This window comes from Ceratotherium simum, chromosome 17 (assembly GCF_057802395.1).
Source record: "Ceratotherium simum simum isolate JZ-2026a chromosome 17, ASM5780239v1, whole genome shotgun sequence".
Taxonomy (NCBI): domain Eukaryota; kingdom Metazoa; phylum Chordata; class Mammalia; order Perissodactyla; family Rhinocerotidae; genus Ceratotherium; species Ceratotherium simum.
In genome coordinates, this window is record NC_141916.1 from 49,859,934 (window position 1) to 49,883,082 (window position 23,149).

Genomic DNA, 23,149 nt, shown 5'->3' on the forward strand with positions numbered 1-23,149 from the left:
GTGGACGTCTACCTTCAGCTCTCTTTTACCCACTGGAGAAACCATAAGCCCAAGGGACCCTCTCAGTGAGGCACTGTGCTGGCATGGGGGAGGGACAATGCAGTCAGAATGTCTGTTCCTCTTGCTCCTCTAATGCAGTGCTTCTCAGTCTCTGTGGTTCACATGGGTGCTTCAGACTCACTCCCAGTTTCTGGGATTTTTCACAGTGGTGCTTTGTCTATGGATAGTTGCTGGGTGGTCTTATGAAGAGGACTGAAGTTGAGAATGACTTACATCACCATTTTGATGATGTCATGCTCTCATATAATTCCTAAAATATGAGAAACAAGATGGAAATTATGGGAGAAAATATTTTATTTTTTTTCTGATTTAATATTATACATGTATTTTCTTCGTTTTGAAAATGAAAAGGAAATCTTTGTTTAACAGGATTATATTTTACGTATTATCTCATCTTGTTCTGATGAATTTGAGACTTTCAAACTTCTTGTAAATATCAGAATACGTTGGATAATGACATGCAGGAATATGGGAACTCCATGATTCACATGAAAAATAGACACTTTTCAAAGGATAAGTTAAATTCAGGTATGTAGTAAAGTATGAGCATTAGTAATTAAAAATTGGTGTAACAAGTTATTGCCAGGCAACCTCCATTTCGTTATTCAACTAATGATCTACAAAAATTAAGTATGGTAGAAATATTTTTCTAGAGGATTTCAATTTCTTACCACATGGGCTGCTGACATCTTTAAATTGGGGATAATCAAAGTTTAGTAGTTTCTGTTCATTGGCCCATCAGCTAATTGACTTTGCAAATAATAGGGGAAATGAAATAGTTTTTAAACTTTTTTCAGAGCCATATCAATCAGGAGAGGGATTTTTTTAGTGCATTTACTTTATAGTATGCATATGGTATACTATAATTGTTTCATATTTGGCTATAGGACAATATTGTCCATTGATCCTACCATTGTATGTATAGTTTTGCTAACTAAACTTCTTTAAAACAAATGCCAACTCCTGACCTGCTCATATAGGTGAAATTCACCTTGCAGGCAATTCCATCTTGTCTCTCAATGTCATGAACAGAATGAAAATCAGGGAATTTCCCTAAAGTTTCCTTAAGTCATCAACTGAAACAGCCAATTCAATAGTACTCATATCTGTATGCATTTACTCATTTTGAACAAACACTGTGGTAGGCCTTTCACCTTCTGTACATATTGCACATCACTACCAGTTGCCTTAAATTTTTCCTGCTATAGTATAATTCGGTTACCTTGGTTTTGCCTTCTGTGAAAATAACTTTGAGGATGACTTTTTAGTAAAGTATATTTTTTGTTTTTACATTTTTCAGATAGCAAAATTTGATGAGTAGGAGAAGGGAGAAATGGAATGTTTTCTTTCTTTAAACAAATAATAACTGTTCTTTTATGAAGCTAGAAAAGTCATGGAGGAAAAGGGTTCTTAGTATAGGTACAAAAATTAAATGATGAAAACAATGCAGTTGTAAACTCTTGAATATTTCCTTCTTTTGCACTCATTTCGTGGTGCCCATGGCATTGGAGAAAGCTTTGCAGAAAAAGAAAACTACTGTTTCCCTCTGAACAACAAATATGTTATTTTTGCCTCCTGAGGCAGCAATGATGTCCTCAGATTTTATGGAGTGCAATAACACTGCAAGACAGGGAAGTGTGTCTGGATCACAGCTTCCAAGAGCAGAAATTTTCCAAAGAGAATCAAACTAACTTTTATTTTTTTAAAGAAAAGTACAGAGAGCCATACAAAACCAAATTATCGTGCTGTGGAGAGAAATGCTACTATTTTTCTGACAGAGATAAAAACTTTGAAAAGAGTCGTAAATTCTGCGTCAGCCTGGGCTCCCATCTTTTGAAGACAGAGGATAAGGATAAACAGGTAAAGAGTTTTGAAATTGTAATTTTTTCCATATATTTTGTATCCAAGGAGAAAATTGGATTTTAAAAACAGCTGAAAACAATATGTTTGTTAAATGACGATGAGTTATCATTGCAAGTCAAATGGAATGATTTATGGGAAATAAAAGGGCTCCTTTGTTCTTGAGAACTACAGTACCTGAGTTATATTTTTGTTTAGGGACAAAGATTTAAGCTCTGGTGCTGCTCTGTCTGCTCTAGGAAGCAAACTGAGGTTTCTGAACAAAAGGGCATCTCTCATGAAGCTATCTTGGGAGTTGTCCTGTTTTCATCTTATGTTTTGAGGTTCTTTGATAATAATGGATCTTTTAGTGTGTGAATACTTGTGGCACATAGAGAATGATTAGGCAATGATAATCAATCTTAATAGAAATATAAAAAGAGTTTAAAAAATATTATCATTCTTTGTGTTCACACTATTTTCATGGTTGTATTGTTAAAAAGAGACAGAAGGCAGGGCCGACCCGGTGGTGTAGCGGTTGGGTTCATGTGCTCTGCCTCAACCGCCAAGGGTTTGGCGGTTCGGATCCTAGGCACGGACCTACACACTGCTCAGCAAGCCAAGCTGAGGTGGCGTCCCATATAGATCAACTAGAAGGATGTACAGTTATGACGTACAACTATCTGCGAGGGCTTTATGTAGAAAAAAGGGAAAAAGGAGGAAGACTGGCAACAGATGTTAGCTCAGGGCCAATCTTCCTCAAAAAAATAAAAATAAAAAAGAGACAGAAGGAGTGAATCACATGAGTAGTTCTCTCTTCACAGGAATTTATTCGACCTTTGATGTCTTATTTTCACTGGATTGGATTATCTCCAAATGGGATGTCAGCCCCTGGAGGTGGGAAGATGGCTCCTGGATTCATTATAATTTGTGAGTATTCAAGACACACTTGAGATCTCAGTTTATTTGTTATTAACTATGGAAATGAGTTACTCAGACAAGTTTCACAAAGCGAGGTTTTCTTACCTCAACAGCAACTCTAACAGATTAGTTATAGTTTCATAAAACATCCTGGGCACTAGAAACACACTGCAGACTTCCCTGCTTCTACACTTGTATTCCTGTGGTTTCCTCAACCAGCTATGCTTTTCCCTTAGTACTCTCAGTTAAAATTTATGTTCTCTTTGAAGCCATTCTTGATCTCCTATTTTGGACTTCATTCCTCCTCTATGATCCTAAATCACTTGTTTCCCTTTTACCATTTCATGTCCAATCTAGAATTTAGCGACTCTCATTTCTTGTTCACCCACAGCACACAACACATAATACTTGGGGGTTGTTTAACAAAATTTTCAAAATTTATCAATATGGATAGTAATAAACTTTTCTAGATTTGAAAATATATAGAGAGAAGGTAGCTACAAATTTGGAGTTTCAGTGACTAGTCCCATGATCTAAATCAGATAGTTATACAGTGTTATGCTGTATTTATTTTCACTATCTATGTAGATAGTCTTTACTATCTAGCAAAGAACAGTCCATATCACAAACAAGTACAGACTAACAAGAAACAGTTTGAAAATGACTTGGATTGGGCTCAGTGTAATATTTTTTTCCATTTTTTCATGATATGTTTCTCTATGATCTGCGGAATTACAGAAGTTTAGAACTATAAATAATGTTGGAGATCAGATGAATGTTTTTTTACAGATGCTACATAAACTAACAAAGTCCTAACAACTATTAATGGCAGAGTACTTCACTCTTTGCTGTATTTTGTTCCAAATTATCAGTTTCTCACATGTGATATGCTGTTTTATATATCCTCATATTTGCATATGCTATACTGTTTATCTGGAATACCTGTAACTCCACTCTTCATCTGGTTAGATCCTATTCAATAATTTATTAGACAATTAGATCAGTCATTTATTCATTCATGCATTCATTGATTTAATCCTTCATCAGCCATGTACCAGGTTCTGTGTAGTGGATGGATATATAATGGAAAGCAAGGTGGACATAGTCCCTCCTCATGCATGCAGGTAAGTGCTCTGTGTTCTTGACGTTGCTTTATTTGTGAGGTTAATTGCATGTCTAAGGGAACTTGTAATTTGTTGTAGATATTTTGAGTATCAGAGTTTCATCTGCATGGGAAGTGGGTTGATAACCAGCTTCTTTGACTTGATTTCAAGTTGCATTTATTTTGATAGAAAATAAATATTATAATTCAGAAATGATTAATGATATTCCTTTTTCTTCTATTTTAGCTGAATTTCCTTGCAACATATTGTATCCGTTATATACTTTGTGAAGAAATGATCAATACTTTTGAGTTGTTTTTGAATTGATGTTCGGAAATACAACTTCTGAAATCAAGATGGACTATGACTTGGCTGTTTACATACATTTTCCTTTTTCTGGGAAGTATATGAGTACCTTCAGATAGAATGAGTCTCATTTCTGTAACTTCTGTTTAATCACTTTTAGGTTTCAAAAATTTTCACAATTAATATAAAAATTAATAGTTAAAAATAAAAATAAAAAGAATAAAGAAGTACATAGAACAAAAACTGACTCTACATTCCCTTCTCCTAATTTGTTTGCCTCTCCAGTGTACACTGTTAATTTGGTTTGTATCTTTCCAGACATTTTTTTCTAGCATTTGCTACAAATAATGCATGAACCTTTGTTATGTATATATCTCTGACTGTGTCTAAATATTTCTATAAAGTAGAAATCTAGAAGAGAAACTGCTATGTCAAATTGTATGCATCTTTTAAATTCTGAATTATAAAGAAATATTTACCTTCTACAAATGCTGTCAACTAGCACTCACACTTAGTTTTTCAAACCCTTAATAATATTTTGTATTATCAATTTTCTTTTTGTTAGGAATATTAGCCCTGAGCTAACATCCAATGCCAATCCTCCTCTTTTTGCTGGGGAAGATTGGCCCCAGGCTAACATCCATGCCCACCTTCCTCTCCTTTATATGGGATGCTTCCACAGCATGACTTGATAAGTGGTGATTAGGTCTGGGCCCGGGATCTGAACCTGCGAACCCCGGGCTGCTGAAACAGAGCGCACGAACTTAATCACTATTCCACTGGGCCGGTCACTATATTATAAATTTTTCAAGGGACACAACTGTTCTTTTATTGTTGTTTTAACTGGTACTTTCAATATTATCTGAGAGATAAATCATCTTTTCTTTTGCTTATTAGTCACTCATTCTTCTGTGAATGGCTGTTTTCTTTATTTACTGATTTTTCTGTTTATTTATTTTCTTGCTTTTTTTAGTGATTACAGAAAATGCCATATGTCTTTTTATGTTTTTACAAAGTATACATTTATTGTTTATTGGCTTAGTTTTTCATGATTTTTATTAGATATATCGTATATTGTCATATATATATGATAATATTTTCTTTTATGACTCTTGGAATTCATGCCTCACTTTGGGAGGCATTGTATCCCTAGTATTTAAAATAATCTTCTACCTTTTTATTGTTCTAGGGAAGTTTTAATTTTTGGAATAGGTGAGGGTTTCTGTGAACTGAAATAAGTACTCAGTTCCTTGGATTTTAACTAATATTAAATTTATTGAAGCACTTGTCTCTTGTAAAGCTAATGTATCAAACCAAAAATTTAGTATATAGAATTCAAATATTTTAAAGCAGAGTTCCCCTCACAAGGAGACCAACTAGCAGCTACCTATAGACAAGACACCATTGTGAAAATCCCAGAACACAGAGGAGAAGCTGAAGCAGCCCCTGGATCACAGAGACTGAGCAGGGATCCATCAGAAGGGTAAGAGGAGTGGCTACAGTCTGACCACATCGCCCCTCCCTCAGGCCAGCACAGCAATGCACAGTGAGTGCCCTCCTGGGCCTACAGTTTCTCCAGTGGGTAAAAGAGATCCCAAAGTGGACATCCAGCTCCCCCAGCATTGTGGGTCACTTCCCAGGAGGACCACTTGGGGCTTACCTCACAGGGATTGTGGGAGGAATCTGTGGGGCTTGACACTGGAAATCAAATTGGGACAGAGAAGGGGAGTGGGGCTGAGAAAAACCAGCACTTGGATCTTGGCAGGCCATGTTCCTCCTCACAGTGGCACCTGAGTAGAGATTCCAGCCACCAGGTTTGCCCAGCCGAAGAACCAAGCAGGTGGCCCCATCTGTCAGAGAACTCAGTGTGCAGTTCTGCCTGATTTGGGACACCAAACAATAAGGTGTGCAGACCTTGGAGCCTGTTCTGCTGCCTCTCCCAGGTGAGAAAGATAATTCATAGCCCCTCCTACTGCTGAATACAGTCCCAGCCCCATCCAATTGGAAACCTAACCAGAGAACCTGGGAAGCTGTATAGCCCATTCTACAGCCTGCTTACACTGGCATTTGAGCAGACGACAGTTGGCAACTATGCCCATCTGTAGAGCTGAGCTGGTGGCCTTAGTCTGGCCAGGGCAATCAGTGTGAAGTTCTGCCTCATTTCGGGCCTCCAGCCAACTAGCTGTGCCTGTCTTGGGGCCTGATCTGCTGCCCTGCCTAGACAGGGAAGTGGGTTGGTGGCTCCTCCTACTGTTGAGTATAGCCTTTCGTCCCACCGAACTAGGAAGCCTAACCAAAGTACTCAGGAGGCTGCACAGCCCATCCCACAACCCAAGTCGCAGCAGTGCCAGAGCAGAGCTCATCTGCAAGGCTGAGCTGGTGTGCTTATCTGGCCAGGGAGCTTGGTGAACAGTTGTGCCTGATTTGAATCCCCAGCCAATGAGCCATACTGGCATGGAACCTCTTCTATGGCCCTGCCTGTGTTGGGAAGCAAATTCAAAACCTTGTGTAGGCCTAAATATAGCTTCCTGCCCTCGCTGACCAGGAAGCCTAATCAAAACATCTACAAAGCTGCATAGCCTATCCTATAGCCCCACTTACAATGGCACCCAGGCAGAAAGCCCAAGCAGTGGCTCTGCCCATCTGCAAAGCTGAGCTGGTAGCCCTCTCTGGCCAAGGAGCTTGGTGGGCAGCTCTGCCAGACTTGAATATTCAGCCATTGAGCTGTAATAGCCATGGAGCTCAATTTAGGCTTCACCCAGGCAGGGAGACAAATTTGCAGACACAACCAACTACTGAATAGAACACTCAATACCCATCAACTAAGAAGTCTGGTCAGAGAATCTGTGCAACCACTGAGACCATCATGCAGCCATGCCTGGGCAGGGAACTAAGCCAGCAGTCCTATCCAAGTGTTCCCACCCAGTGGCACCCCCCAACCTCAGATCTCAGGCAGTAGCCTCACCCCAAAAGAAACCCCAATAGCAATCCCGATCCGCGCAAGGATGATACCTGCTGACCCGCCCAGAACCTCAAGCTAAGCTGAATGATGAAGGACTGTTTCTGCTGAAGTGAACATGTAAAATCTGGAAGAGGAGATGGCTTACTCAAATGTGTAGATACTAAGAATAATGGATCATGAAGAATCTGGTAAACATGACACCAGCAAAGGAAACTAATAAGGCTCCAATAACTGACCCTAAAGAAATGGAGATCTATGAACTATCTGACAAAGAATTCAGAATAATCCTCTTAAAGACATTTATTGATCTACAATAACCCACAGACAGACAACTAAATGAAATTAGGAAAACAGTGAATGAAAAAAACAAGAAGCTCAACAAAGAAATAGAAATCATTAGAAAAAAAAAAAACTAACAGAAATCCTAGAGTTAAAGAATACAGTGACTGACCTGAAGAATTCAATAGAGACTTTCAAGATCACTTGACCAAGCAAGAAAAAAAAAAGAATTAGTGGACTGGAATATAGCCCATTTGAAATTATCCAACAGAGGAACAAGAAGAGAAAAGAGTGAAGAAAGCCTATGGCATGTCCGAAACACCATCAAAAGAAATGGTATAAGCATTATGAGAATCCCAGGAGAAGAGAAAGAGAAAGAGACAGAAACTATATGTAAACTAATAATATCTGAAAATTACTGAAACTTGGTGAGAGAAATGGACATCAATATTCATGAGACACAAAGGACCCCAAATAAGTTGAACTTGAAAGGGCTACAATCAAAACACATTATAGTTAAATTGTTAAAAGTCAAAGATAAGGAGAACTTTGAAAGAAGCAAGAAGGAACAACATATCACATACAAGGAAACCCCCATAGGCAGATTTCTCAACAGAAAATTTGCAGGCCACAGGAGAGTGGGATGATATATTCAAATTATTGAAAGAAAAAAACAGTTCACTGAGAGTACTATATAGAGCAAACCTGCCCTACAGAAATGAAGGACAGGTAGACTTTCTTGAATAAAAACAAGCTGAGGGAGTTCTTCACCGTTAGACCTGCCTTATAAGAAACGCTAAAAGGAGTTCTTGAAGATGAAATAAAAGGATGCTAATTAACATTACAAAAGCATATGAATGTATGTGTAAAACTCCCCAGTAAAGGTAAATGTATATTCAAAGTTGGATTCTATAATGATGGTGCATAATTCACTTACAACTCTAGTTTAAAAGTTAAAAAACAAACATATTAAAAATAACTATAACTATAATAATTTGTTAATGGATACACAATAAAAAGTAACACCAATAACCTAAAATGTGAGGGGGGATAAGTAAAAGCTTAAAGTTTCTGTATGCTATCAAAATTAAGCTGTTATTAGATTGAAATAGGATATTATAAATATAAGATATTTTATGTAAGCCTAGTGGTAATTACAAAGGAAAAATGTTTAGTAGATCCACAAAAGATTATGATAAAGGAGTCAAAGCACATCACTATACAAAGTTATCAAATCACGGAAGAGACAACAAATAAGCTAGTAACAAAAGGTCTAAAAAACAGTCAGAAAACAATGAACAAAATTCTTCCCTATCAATAATTGCTATAGATGTAAATGGATTAAATTTTCCAATAAGAAGATATAAAATGGTTGAATGGGTAAAAAAACAAAACCCAAAGATATACTGCCTACAAAAGACTCACTTTACCTTTAAAGACACACATACACCAAAAGTAAAGGGATGGAAAAAGTTATTTCAAGTAAACGAGAACCAAAATAAATCAGAAATAGGTAGATTTTTATCAGACTAAATAGACTTTAGGCTAAAAATGGTCAAAACCAACAAAGAAGGTCATTAAATAATGATAAATGGGTCAATTAATCAAGAAGTTATAACAATTATGAATATTTCTGCATCCAACATTAGACCACGTAAATATATAAAGCAAATACTAACAGAACCAAAAGTAGAAATAAACAGCAATACAACAAAAGTTGAGTTCTTTCATACCCCACTCTCAACAATGTATAGATCATCTAGACGGAGAATTAATAAGCAAAGAGTGGATTTGACAACACTATTGACCAAATGGACATGACAAATGCATACAAAACATTCCATCCAACAACATCACAATACGCAGACCTCTTGAGTGCACATGGAACATTTTCTAAAATAGATCATATGACAGGCCACAAACAAGTCTTAGCAAATTTAAAAAGATTGAAATCACGGCAAGTACCTTTTCTAACCACAATGATAAGAAAGCAGAAATCAATAGCAGGAGGAAAATTGAAAAATTCACAGATATGTGGAAATTAAACAGCACCCTGCTAAACAACAAATGGAACTAAAAATCAAAAGGGAAATAAATCAAATGAGAAATAAAAAATATTTTGAGACAAACAAAAATGAAAACACAACATATCAAAACATATGAGATGCAGCAAAAGCAATTCTAAGAGGGAAGTTTGTAGGGATAGATGCATACATCAAGAAAAAAGAAAGTTCTTAAGTAAACAACTTAACTTTAAACCTCAAGGAACTAGCAAGAGAATAAAAACTAAGCCACAAGTTAGGAAAAGGAAGGAAATCCTAAAGATTAGAGCAGAAATAGATGAAATAGAGAACAGGAAAAAATAGAAAAAATGAATAAAACATGATCTGGTACTTTGGTAAGACGAACTGGCAAACTTCTAGTTAGACTAACCAAGAAAAAAGAGAGAAGACTCAAATAAATAAGATTAAAAATGAAAGTGGAGACATTGCAATTGATAGCATTGGAATACGAAGCACATAACATACTACTAAGAACTACTATGAACACTACTATACTATGAAGTATATGTCAACAAATTGGACAACCCAGAAAAAAATGGATAGGATTTTAGAAACACACAACTTATAAAGATTGAATCATGAAGAAATAGAAAATCTGAACAGACCAGTAACATGTAAGAAGATTGAATCAGTGATCAAAAACCTCCCAACAAAGAAAAACCCAGGACTGGATGATTTCACTGGTGATTTTTACCAAACATTTAAAAAAGAATTAATGCCAATCCTTCTCAAACTCTTCCAAAAAATTGAAGGAGAAGGAACACTCTGAAACTTATTTTACAAGACCAGCATTATCCTGTTACCAAAGGTAGACAAGGATACTACAAGATAACTATGGGTCAGTATCCCTAATAAATATAGATAACCAAATTCATTAGCACCTAAAAGGATTATACCTCATGATCAATGTAAGTCATCCTCAAGATGCAAGGATGGTTCAACATACACAATTTAATAAATATGTTCTATCATATCAATAGAATGAAAGATAAAAGTCACATGCTCATCATAATAGATCCAGAAAAAGATTTTTACAAAATGCAACACCCTTTCATAATAAAAACTCTCAATATACTGGATATAGAAGGAATGTATCACAATGTAACAAAGTCCATATATGACAAGCCCCCACCTAACATCATTCTTAATGGTGAAAGCTTGAAAGTTTTTCTTCTAAGATTAAGAATACGACAAGGGTACCCACTTTTACCGCTCTTATTCAACATAGTACTGGTAGTCCTAGCCAGATCAATCAGGCAACAAAAAGAAATAAAAAACATCAAAATCAGAGAGGAAGAAGTATTATTGTCTTTATATGTTGATGACATGATCTTATATCTGGAAAATCCTAATGAGTCCACCAAAATTGTTAATTCCTATCAACAGTTAGGTGAGGATAGTATTTAGAAAAGTGGATCATTGCTCAAGCAATGAAATCATATCTGGTACAGAGGCTACAACTGGAGGTACTTCTTGGCTAAGCTTACAATAATTCTTATCATTCTCCAAGATTAATCTGTCTTCTGCACAATCCAAATAAGCAAATTGAATGAGGATGTGGTGGGAATCACCACCTCTGTATACTTCAAGTCCTTAACGGCGGCACTAATTTTTGCAGTTCTTTCAGGAATGCAATACTGCTTTGGTTTACTATTTCATATTGAAACCGGCAAAAAGTTGGCCACTGACGATTAAGTAGCTAGGGACTAAAGACTCAAGTTTTTTTCTTTTTTGCAATTACTGGCTATAGCTTTTAGCTATTTACCTGCCCATTGTTAACCGTGCTGTTTAGGCAATATGCTATCTGACTCCCACTAGATTCCTATAGATAACATCTCCTTGAAGCCTGGGTCACCATGGTAACGGGTGTTTGAGCTGTTTTTCAGGAATTAGAACCCCGTGTCCACTTCAGGCCAGTGGAGACCACCCACTCATCAACTGGGCCGGAGCAGATGTCCGGTAAGTTACATTTTGACGTCAAGAGGCTAAAAATTCCACGCTTGGGTCATGCCAACACTGCCATTTTGTTAACATGCGTCCTATGAAGAAGCATGAAAACTGACGACGCTTGTGCAGATCATCACCTCACCTCTTCTCATCCCCAGTCATCTATCTCCACATTTCAGACCACCTTGCCCCTTCCAGATAAATATCCCTGAGTCCCTATTTTCGGGGAAGAGGATTTGAGACTCATTCTCCCATTTCCTCACGTGGCTGCCTTGTGATTAAACTCTCTCTGTCTCTCTCTGCAATCTCGTCGTTTTGGTGATTGGCGTTCTGGGCGGCAGGCAAGATGAACCTGGTTCGGTAACACTATGTAGAAAATGTTTTAGTGGCTTTCACTTGGCCTTTTCCACCATGATAGCCCTAAATCCATAGGTCAGGAAACCAACATGGTGATTTTTTGATGAGTATATCTCTTTCAGTTGTGCATTCTGAAGCTGGAGAAATAACCACAGGATGGGTTCAAGGACCCACTGTGCTCACAGTGAGACAGATCTGAGCTAAAACTTGATTTATCACCTGACCTCCATAAGACCCTGTTCTGGCTTTTGGACCATGGTGATGTTTTGGTTCTCCTAGAATTAGTGTCAGTTCAGAGCTAGTGTCTAGTAGCCCCCAAAAGTTCTGCTTATTTTCTTTACCCCAATGCACCTTTACTATCCTTGTAAAAGGTTATAGGCATCTTTGGAGAAGGCTGGGAGAAAGATAAACAGTATAAATATTTGGTAGTGTTCCAAGGTCCTTCCTCAAGGAGACCTGTTCTCCTCTTCTTTCAGGGAGTCTGGGTCTATAAACTGGCTCAAGTCTGGGATTTGACTGAGAGAATGACTCTCTGTTTTTATTATTCAGGTTAGACATTTGTTCACTTGACCTGGAACTTTTCTATTTATACAGATCAAGTAAGAATGTATTATGTTTCTCATCTATTTCACCTCTATGATCACTGTGATCAACTAGCCAATGCCATAGATCTGCACAAGTAAGACAATTCTGACTGCTGCTTTGAATCTGCTGCCAATTATGGGAACTGTGCCCACCTTTCATTTGGCAATTAAGGGCCACAACTTGGCCCTTGCACTCTGGGATCCAATTACTCCCTATGTATTTAGGTTTTCCAATTCAGTGACTACAGTTCCCTCTGTAAGTTCTGGCCTACATGGAAGAGTTATTACAGAGCTCTTCAAGATGGCTGGGACTCCCCTCACACTTATTTCTCACAGTAGGAGTGAAAGGTATGTCTTCTGTACCCTTCCCATGTGCTTGAGTATGTCTTAAATGATAAATCCTCTCTAACATTCCAATCTCCCTAAGCCTTTGAATTCCTTCCTCTTCATTAAACCAAGGTGGGTCTGGCATTTCCAATTTGCTCACTGTGGGCCACCTTTTGGTTCATGTTTCAGCCAACCAACCAAACAAACAAATTGTTAGAGTCCTTCCTAACACCCCAAGCTGCAACGTTAAATGCTGAATCTCTGCTTTGTGAGCCTGCATTAATATATTCAGCCTCATCCAACTTTATGTTCCTTCCACCATTATCCCACACTCTTAGTATCCATTCTCACACAAGTTTTCTGGATTTCTGTGTATATAAATTAGAAAACTCTGGTATTCTTTTCGAATGTAGCTCATCTCATCCTAGGTCACACCCTGAAGGACCTGCTAGGACTTGAATCTAGTTATACATGCAGAAGCAAAGAGGTGTATTGAGGGGTGTCCTGAGGAGAAACAATATTGTCTCCCATGGCTACTGCTTCAGGGGAGGCCATCACAGTTTACTCAGGCAATGCAGGGTTGATCTCATCAGACAGGGATGGAGAAGCTGCTATCGGTGGGGGTAGGGAAGCTGCCACTAGAGTTGGAGAGGCCACTTGTGCTGTGAGTGAGGAGGCCTCTTCCACTGGCAAAGAAGACTCTTCAGAATTTATGGACTCAAGGTCTCCAGCTTCACCAGGGTCTTCCTACACGCCCCCATTTCAAATTAACAGCATCTCATTCTCTCCCTATCAATGCCCTTACTTTAACAGTACACTGTGAAGTTGAGAGTTTAATTTGTGTTGCAATTCAACTAGAAGCAGGATGAGATTCTGCATTAGATTTTCAGCAATCTCAGCCCTGTGGCTGTAAGGGGTAGGGGCTCCTCCAGGGCTCACAGAGAGGCTTTCAGGTTATGTATGTGGTGCTTGAGTGGCTGCTCCATTGTACATCCCGACCAACAATGTACACAGATTCCAGTTGCTCCACATCCTTCCAAAACTTGCTATTTTCCGTTTTTTCAATAGTAGCCACTGTAATAGGTATGAATCTGAAGCCATATTCGTGTCACTGAAGTCATAGAATTAGTTGGGAAGCATTTTCTTCTTTCAAAATTTTCCGGAGGAATTTGTATAGAATTGATAATATTTCTTGTTTAATGTTTAGTAGAATTATCTGATGAAGCTGGCTGGCCTTGGAATTTTGTGGGGTTTTTTTTTTTTTTTCCTGTGGAGTTTTTAACTAAAACATCAATTTCCTCAATACAGATAGGGCTTATTCAGGTTGTCTATTTTTCTTGAGTGAGCTTTGGAAGTTTGTGGCTTCTAAAGATTTGCCCCATTTCATCTAAGTTGTTGGATTTATCGGTATAAAATTGTTTGAAATGTTCTCTTATTTTCCTTTTAATGTCTGTAGAATCTTTAGTGATGTAACCTCATTCTTGGTTTTGGTAAGTCATGTTTTCTCTCTATTTTTCATGCTCACTCTGGTTAGACATTTATCAATTTCATTGTTCTTCTCAAAGTACCATCTTACCAAGAGCTCCTATGAACCTACTTTAATAACTAGATCTAATTAATATTAATCCTCACATAATTCTGTAACTGATATTTTATTTTATTCTTACAAAATGAATTGAAAGAGAACTTTCCACTCCATATAATAAAAATTTGAATATCATGAATGGAAACTACCATTAACATAGGTGTTCCCTCTACGAGATTGTAAAACTCAGGCCATCTTACTTCTTTTCTTTTCCTAATGATTAACATTTTATTTATTTCTTTTGTTTTGTTTGTTTGTGAGGAAGATTGGCCCACAGCTAACATCTGTTGCCAATCTTCCTGTATTTTTTTTTCTTATTGAGATCATAATAGCTTATAACATTGTGAAATTTCAGTTGTACATTATTATTTGTCACTCACCATATAAATGCACCCCTTCACCCTTTGGGCCCACCCCCCAATCCCCTTCCTCTCTGGTAACCCCCAAACTGTTCTCTCTGTTGGTATGTCAGTTTATTTTCCACATATGAGTGAAATCATACCATGTTTGTCCTTCTCTGTCTGGTTTATTTCGCTTGAAATAACACCCTCAAGGTCCATCCATATTGTTGCGAATGGGACTTTTTTTATGGCTGAGTAGTATTCCATTGTGTATATATATATATATATATATACCACATCTTCTTTATCCAGTCATTAGTTGATGGACACCTCAGTTGCTCCCACTTCTTGGCTGAAGTGAATAATGCTGCAATGAACAGAGGGGTGCATAATTCTCTTTGGATTGTTGATTTCAAGTTCTTTGTATAAATACCCAGTAGTAGGATAACTGGGTCATATGGTATTTCTATTTTTAGAAATAGAAATGTTTGGTTTTTGTTGTTCAGTTATGTGAGTTCTTAAAGTATTATGGAGATTAACTCCTTGTCAGATATATGATTTTCAAATATTTTCTCCCAGCTGGTGGGTTGTCTTTTCATTTTGATCCTGGTTACCTTTGTCTTGCAGAAGCTCTTTAGTCTGAGTGAGTCCCACTTGTTTATTTTTTCTTTTGTTTCCCTTGTCCAGGTAGACATGGAATTCAAAAAGCTCCCTCTAAGACTGACATCAAAGAGTGTACTGCCTATTTTTTCTCCTAGGAGTTTTATAGTTTTAGGTCTAACTCTCAAGTCTTTGATCCATTTTGAGTTAATTTTTAGGTATGGCCAAAGATAATGGTCTACTTTCATTCTTTTGCATTTGGCTTTCCAGTTTTCCCAGCACCATTTTTTGAAGAGACTTTCCTTTCTCCATTGTATGTTCTTAGCTCCTTTGTCAAAAATTAGCTGTCTGCAGATGTGTGGTTTTATTTCTGGGCTTTCAATTCTGTTCCATTAACCCGTGCATCTGTTTTTGTGCCAGTACCATCCTGTTTCGATTATTATAGCTTTGTAGTATATTTTGAAGTAGGGATTATGTTGCCTCCAGTTTTGTTCTTTTTCTTCAGGATTGCTTTAGCTTTTGGGGGTCTTTTGTTGCCACATAAGAATTTTAGAATTCTTTGTTCTATTTTCATGAAGAATGTCATTAGGATTTTGATTGGGCTTGTGTTGAATGTTTAGATAGCTTTAGGGAGTATGGACATTTTAACTATGTTTATTCTTCCAATCCATGTACATGAGATATCTTTCCATTTCTTTATGTCATCATCAATTTCTTTTAATAATGTCTTATAGTTTTCATTGTACAGCTCTTTCACCTCCTTGGTTAAATTTGCCCCTAGACATATTTTTTGTTGTTGTTGTGATTGTATATAGGATTGTCTTCTTGAGTTCTCTTTCTGTTAGTTCATTATTAGAGTATAGAAATGCAATGATTTTTGTAAGTCGATTTTGTACCCCGCAACTGTGCTATAGTTATTGATTATTTCTAATAGTTTTCAATGGATTCTTTAGGGTTTTCTATATCTAAAATCATGTCATCTGCAAAGTTTCACTTCTTCATTGACTATTTGAATTCCTTTTATTCCTTTTCTTGCCTAATTGCTCTGTCCAAAACCTCCAGTACTATGTTGAATAAGAGTGGCATGAGTGGGCACCCTTGTCTTGTTCCTGCTCTCAGAGGGATGGCTTTCAGGTTTTCCCCATTGTGTATGATGTTGGCTATGGGTTTGTCATATATGGCCTTTATTATGTTGAGGTGCTTTCCTTCTATAGCCAGTTTATTGCGAGTTTTTATGATAAATGTATTTTGCATCTTGTCAAATGCTTTCTCTGCATCTATTGAGATGATCATGTGGCTTTTATTCCCAATTTTGTTAATGTGGTGTATTGCATTGATTGATTTGAAGTTGGATGTTGAACCATCCCAGTGTCCCTGGTATAAATTCCACTTGATCATGGTGTATGATCTTTTTAATGTATTGCTGTATTCGGTTTGCCAATATTTTGGTGAGGATTTTTGCATCTCTGTTCATCAGCAATATTCGCATCTAATTTTCCTTGTTTGTATTGCCCTTATCTGGCTTTCGTAGCAGGGTGATGTTGGCTTCATAGAATGTGTAAGGAATACACATTCCATCTTCCTCTATTTTTTGGAAAAGTTTGAGAAGGGAAGGTATTAAATCTTCTTTAAGTGTTTGGTAAAATTCTCCAGAGAGGCCATCTGGTCCAGGACTTTTATTTTTTGGGAGGTTTTTAGTATTGTTTCCATCTCTTGACTTGTGATTGGTCTATTCAGATTCTCTGTTTCTTCTTGATTCAGTTTTGGGAGGTTGTATGAGTCTAAGAATTTAACCAATTCTTCTAGACTGTACAATTTGTGGGCATATAGTTTTTCATAGTATTCTCTTATAATCTTTTGTGTTTCTGTGGGATCCATTGTAATTTCTCCTCTTTCATTTCTGATTTTATTTATTTGAGCCTTCTCTCTTTTTTTCTTAGAGAGTCTAGCTAAGGGTTTGTCAATTTTGTTTGCCATTTCAAAGAACCAGCTCTTAGTTTCATTGATCCTTTCTATTGTTTTTTGGTTTCAATTTCATTTATTTCTGCACTAATTTTCTTTATGTCTCTCCTTCCTCTGACTTTGGGCCTTGTCTGTACTTCTTTTCCTACTTCTATTAGGTGTAGTTTAAGATTGCTTATTTGAGATTTTTCTTGTTTGTTAAGGAGGGCCTGTATTGGTAAGCATTTCCCTCTCAGGAACTGTTTCCCTCTCAGGACTGCTTTTCCTGCACCCCATATGAGTTGGTATGGTGTATTTTCATTTTCATTTGTTTATAGGTATTTTTTAATTGCTCCTTTACTTTCTTCTATGGTCCATTGGTTGTTCAGTAGCATGATGTTTCTCTCCACATCTTTGTCACTTTCCCAGTTTTTTTCTTGTATTTTATGTAGTTTTATAGCATTATGGTCAGAAAAGATGCTTGTTATGATTTGAATATTCTTAAATTTATGAAGGTTTACATTGTTTCCCAACATGGTCTATACTTGACAATGTTCCATGTGCATGTGAGAAGAATGTGTATCCTTCTGTTTTGGGATGCAGTGCTCTATATATGTCTGTTAAGTCCATCTGGTCTAGTTATTTATATAAGTCCACTATTTCCTTATTGACTTTCTGATCTATACCTTGATGTAAGTGGGACATTGAGTTCCCCTACTATTATTGTATTGTTGTTAATATCTCCTTATAGGTTTGTTAATACTTGCTTTCATACTTTGGTGCTCCTGTGTTAGGTGCATATATATTTGTAAGTATTATGTCCCTTTTATCATATGTATTGCCCCTCTTTGTCTCTCATTACCTGTTTTATCTTGAAGTCTACTTTGTCTGATATAAGTATGGCAACACCTGCTTGCTTTTGTTTGCCGTTAGCTTGGAGTAGTATCTTCCATCCCCTCTCTCTGAGCCTGTGTTTGTCTTCAGATCTTATATGTCTTTCCTAGAGGCATCATATTTTTGGGTCTTGTTTTTAACCCATCCTGCTACTTTGTGTCTTTTGATTGGAGAATTCAATCTATTTACATTTAGAGTGATTATTGATATATGAGGGCTTAATGCTGTCATTTTATTGCTTGTTTTCTGAATCTTCTGCATTTCCTTTGTTTCTCATCCTGTGTGTTTCTGACTACCCATTCAGTTTGGTAGATCTCTATGATGGTTTTCTTAGTTTTCCCTTTATTTATCATTTGTGTCTCTATTCTGATTATTTCTTTAGTGGTTACCATGAGGTTTGCATAGGGCATCTCATAGATGAGATAGTGCAATTCTGATAGTCTCTTATTTCTTTAAACTAAGTTGATTCCATCCCTTTCTTCTTCCCCTTCTAAGTTATTGTTGCACAGCTTATTCCATATTGTGTTGTGAGTTTGTGGTTAAAATGATGAGATTATATTTAGTTTTGGTGTTTTCCTTCCCTTTATTATTGATGTTATAATTAAGTGTTTGCTAACCTGTTCTGATAGAGAGCTGCAATTTTTGTGGTTTTGTCTACCTATTTTTCTACTTGCTCAAGGCTTTGTATCCCTTTTCTCTGGTTTTTTTTTTTTTTTTTCTGGTATGAGGGCCTTCTTGAGCATTTCTTGTGGAGGGTGGGTCTTGTGGTGATGAATTCTCTTAGCTTTTGTTTATCTGGGAAATTTTTTATTTCTCCATCATATCTGAAGGATATTTTCACTATATAGAGTATTCTTGGCTGAAATTTTTTGTCTTTCAGAATTTTGAATATATCACTCCACTCTCTTTTAGCCTATAAGCTTTCTGCTGAGAAATTTGCTGAAAGCCTCATAGAAAATCCTTTGTAAGTTATTTTCTTCTGCCTTACTGCCCTTAATATTTTTTCTTTGGCATTGACTTTTGCCAGCTCTACTACTATATGCCTTGGAGAAGGCCTTTTTATATTAATATAATTAAGAGTTCTAATAGCTCCTTTATGTGTATTTCCAGCTCTTTCTGAAGGTTTGGGAAGTTCTGAACTATTCTTACTTTGAAAAGTTTTCTGCTCCATTTTTCTTTTCTTCTCCCTCTGGAATACCTATAGTCCTTATGATGCACTTCCTAATTGAGTTGGATATTTCTCAGAGAATTGTTTCATTTCCTTTTAGTCTTAATTCTCTGTCTTCCTCCATCTGAAGCATTTCTATATTTCTGTCCTCCAGCCTGCCAAGTCTCTCCTCCATAATATCAGCTCTCTTATTAAGTGAGTTCAGATTTGTCTTTATCTCATCTATTTTGTTTTCATCTCCAAATTTCTCATTGGTGTTTCTTTTTAGTTTCAATCTCTTTTGTGAAAAAGTTCCTGATTTCATTGAACTTTCTATCTGTATTTTCTTGTAACTCATTGAGTTTTTTATGATAGCTATTCTTCATTCTCTGTCATTTAGATTATAACTTTCTGTGCCTTCAAGATTGATTTCTGGGTGCTTGTCATTTTACCTCTGTTTTGGAGTATTAACATATTTTTTCATACTGTGTGAAAATAGTAACAGTGTCAGCTCGCAGATTCCACCTGCCGCCACTGGGTGGAGGTCAAGAGCTGTGTATTCTGAGCCCACCGTGATTCCTGGCTTGCTTGCTCACAGCTGCTGCTTTTATATTGTATATATGGGTGCTCTGGCCAACCAGCTGAGCTGGAGCACTGGGTAGGGAAAGGGTGCTTTCTTTCACCTGCATGATCCCGGGGATGTTCTCATTCTGCACTTGCTATCTGCTCTCCTGGGGTGCAGACTTGATGAAAACATCCCCATAATAGCTTAGCCACCTCTGTGTGGGGCTTTCCCATGAGCTGTGAGGGAACTTGGAGAGCAAAGGTGTTCCCGCTGAGGGCTGCCCCTCTTGCCTCTCCTCTCAGAGCTGTGTGTGTGGTGCCGTGCCAAGGGTCATTGCTGTTGGGGGAGGGAGAGGAGATCCCCTTACCTTCTTCCACTTCCTCCAGAGGTCCAGCACCTCCGTCTTCAGATGTACGGCTGCATGGGTCTCTCACACATCTTTTGTTTTGTGTGAATGTCCTCTGTTGGTGTATGAATGTCCATTTTGTTGTATATTGGGGGAAAGTCTAAAGGAAGAGCTCACTCCACCATGATGCTGATGTCACTCTCTGAAAATTCTTAATTATAGCCCTACTACACAGAACTATTTTCCCTTTCAACCTGTGAATAGACTATCCTTTAGTGTCACAGAGCCTGAATAGCAATCTGAAATACTTTTTGCCATTATTTTTTTATGCTTACATATTTCCTGAAGTGGCCCTTTCATTTAGTTGCCTAGAAATTAGAGGAAGGTTGGTTACTGTCTGATTGACTGCTGGAGGCCAGTTGGGACAATATAAAGCATTAAAATAGCTTGTATTGTAAAGGCAAGAAGGACAAATGAGGTAGCTAATTAGGGGAACAGGAAACCTCAAATAAGAGGTCTTTTGAGTTTTTACTCTAAGAGCTGGGAAATTTAATATCACTCAGTGGTGTAAAAGGTTAGGCATTATGACAAATAACCATGGAGGTAGGAACCTGACCAGGTGAGGTTGCTCCCTACAAAGAAGTGATGCAGACCATCTTTCCCTGGGAGCTGCTGGTTATTCCAGACATCCTTTACTTCAGCTTAGGACAGGAAGAACAGCGTGCTGCTGTGAACTGATAAGCCACTGAGGTTTGAAGGTGTGACCAGAAAGCCTGAAGGTGTGACTAGAAGCTGTGTGCTAAGCTTCTAGCTGACAAAGTTAATGTTGTCAGGAAGGGATGGGTAACATGTGTGGTTTCCCAAGTGAAAAAAGGCTTTGCAGCAAAGCAGCCAGGAAATAAATACATGAATGCTTTATTTAGTCATATTGTGTATGTGGATGTGTGATTTGCCAAAAAGTGATTATGGAAGACAAAGTTCAAGAGCGTTCAAAACATTCTTCAAATTTCCCATCTTTCTGTTTTATTAACAGTAGTTAGGATAGATGAATTTTGGTGCTTGCAATTTTGGGCTTCATTTTTCAAAGGGCCATGCTAGGAGTTTCAGTTAGTCCCATCTGAAGTTATTGTTGTTATCTTCTGATGCTGGTTGTCTTCTCATTTAAGAAGAAATTTGCGTTTTCCCTGAAATTCAGAGCTTAGTAATAAAAAGCAACTAGAGCTTAGAGGGAACAGCTACACAATTTTGCTTTTCAATCGTTAATCTCATTCTGCTTCTTTCTAAAACTGAAAATCTAGATTTTGTAGTCCAGTTCTCTTAACTTTAACATGTTCATGGAATACACATGTAGGCATCATATCTCTTCTAAGTGCTGCAGTTATAATAATGTACAAGACAGATGTACTCACCCTATAAAGTTTATATAGAGCAGACAGACTATTATGTAAGTATATAAAAGTATTCTGTACCTGCCCGGCTTCTATCATGAGAACTGTCTACCCTCCACCAGCTGAAAGGGTGTAAATCAAAAGAGAAAAAAAGCTCAACGTTACCAGTATCTCCATGTGGAAGCAAGATGTAAATAACCAGATCTGAGGTTACAGAATGGCTTTTCTAGAGAGGTAGTGTTATGCTGCCGCATGTTTCCCAGCTCTTAAGTTATAGTAATGTGCATCCCCTCCCCCAATACACACATGCTTTCCTCCAAGCATCTGCACTCCAAACATGACATATTAGGGTGTAGAACATAGCTAGTGTTTAGGATTTCTAGCTTGCATTCCTGGCTCTTCCACTAGATATAGTATCTTGGGAGAGAGGGAAAAAAAAGAACATTTACCTATTTTTAAGTCTAATAAGTCCTATCTATAGTGATAATCTCATTGAATTCTTCCAAGTCTATGAAGTTAGTGATATTCTTGTCGAGCACATTCAAATTTTTAAAGCTAGCAAGGATTTGAATCTTGGACTTTAAATAATAATATTAACATTTAATGAGTGCCTGCTATATATGTTCCAGGTCTGGTTAGGCACTGAATATACCCTATATCATGTTAAATATTAATTAATTTAATATTAATTTAAATATTATTAAAGTATTATCCCTATTTTACTGTGGTGAATTCAAGGTTTACAGAAGTGAAGTGACTTGCCACAAGTCACACATAGAAGCTAGGGCTGGTGTTTCAAGCCAGATCTGCCTGGTTCCAGAATTCATGCTTTGTGGCAGAGAGTTGTTGAAAATCCAGGTCCTTTATAATCCATAGTCCATTTGTGCTCTGTGTATTCAGTCAGGCCTGATTTTAAACACGGGTCAAGAATTAGCAATAATGTGTCCTTTGGAGGGTCAATTAACCTGTTAACATTAATTTCTTCATTTGTAAAATGGGGACAATAATAAATAGCTGTCAGCATTGAGAGGTTTCAATCTGATTATACACACAGTAGGTCCTCCAATAAATGATGGTGTCTCTCTCTGCCACCTTTCGGCAACCATTACTCTTTCTCCCACCCCTGCACTCTATGTTCTCTCAGCAGAGCATCTTTTATTTCTTTATTTTGGGGATTGGGTTAGAGGGCTGGGATCTTTCTCTGTTTTGAGATTGAGAAAGCCAAACCATGATTAGGGTAAAGAGAAGAAAATGCCCAGCAGCAAGTATTCCTGAAGTGTCCAGACTCCACTCATGAAACTTTGCTTATGTAATTGAATTAAATTAGTCTCTGGGAGGTATTTCAGGGGACCACCAGCACATGGTGACAAGCAGCAGACCTCAGTGGTGATTTGGTGATTCAGAGATTGAGGACTGCATCAGGGGACAGAAGTAGGCCAGTTGAGGGCAAACAGCAGGCAGACATCTAGACCAGATCCTAGTGGTGAGAACACTCAGTAGGTCATGTCTATAAAGTAATTGGGAGCAGAGGTGGGGCCATGAGCAAACAGTATGACTGTTATTTTTGGCTACAGCTGGGTAAAAGAAGAAAAGA

The 23,149-nt window shown here is 37.5% G+C and overlaps 1 protein-coding gene across 1 annotated transcript; it reads left to right on the forward strand.

Annotated features, from left to right (window-relative positions):
• The first annotated feature begins 438 nt into the window (after positions 1 to 438).
• On the forward strand, positions 439 to 4,602 carry LOC147914804 (C-type lectin domain family 12 member A-like). The gene is made up of 5 exons (XM_087442757.1): positions 439 to 588; positions 1,769 to 1,920; positions 2,724 to 2,829; positions 3,868 to 3,944; positions 4,170 to 4,602. Exons 1-5 carry the CDS (start codon positions 519 to 521, stop codon positions 4,248 to 4,250), a joined length of 486 nt encoding a protein of 161 aa, XP_087298883.1. The 5' UTR covers positions 439 to 518; the 3' UTR covers positions 4,251 to 4,602.
• The last annotated feature ends 18,547 nt before the right edge of the window (positions 4,603 to 23,149 follow it).

Coding starts and splice junctions, on each gene's coding strand:
- LOC147914804 (XM_087442757.1), top strand. CDS start 519: ATGCAGGAATATGGGAACTCCATGATTCACATGAAAAATAGACACTTT. Junction 2,830..3,867: donor TCCTGGATTCATTATAATTT/GTGAGTATTCAA, acceptor ATCCTTCATCAG/CCATGTACCAGGTTCTGTGT. Junction 3,945..4,169: donor GTCCCTCCTCATGCATGCAG/GTAAGTGCTCTG, acceptor CTTCTATTTTAG/CTGAATTTCCTTGCAACATA.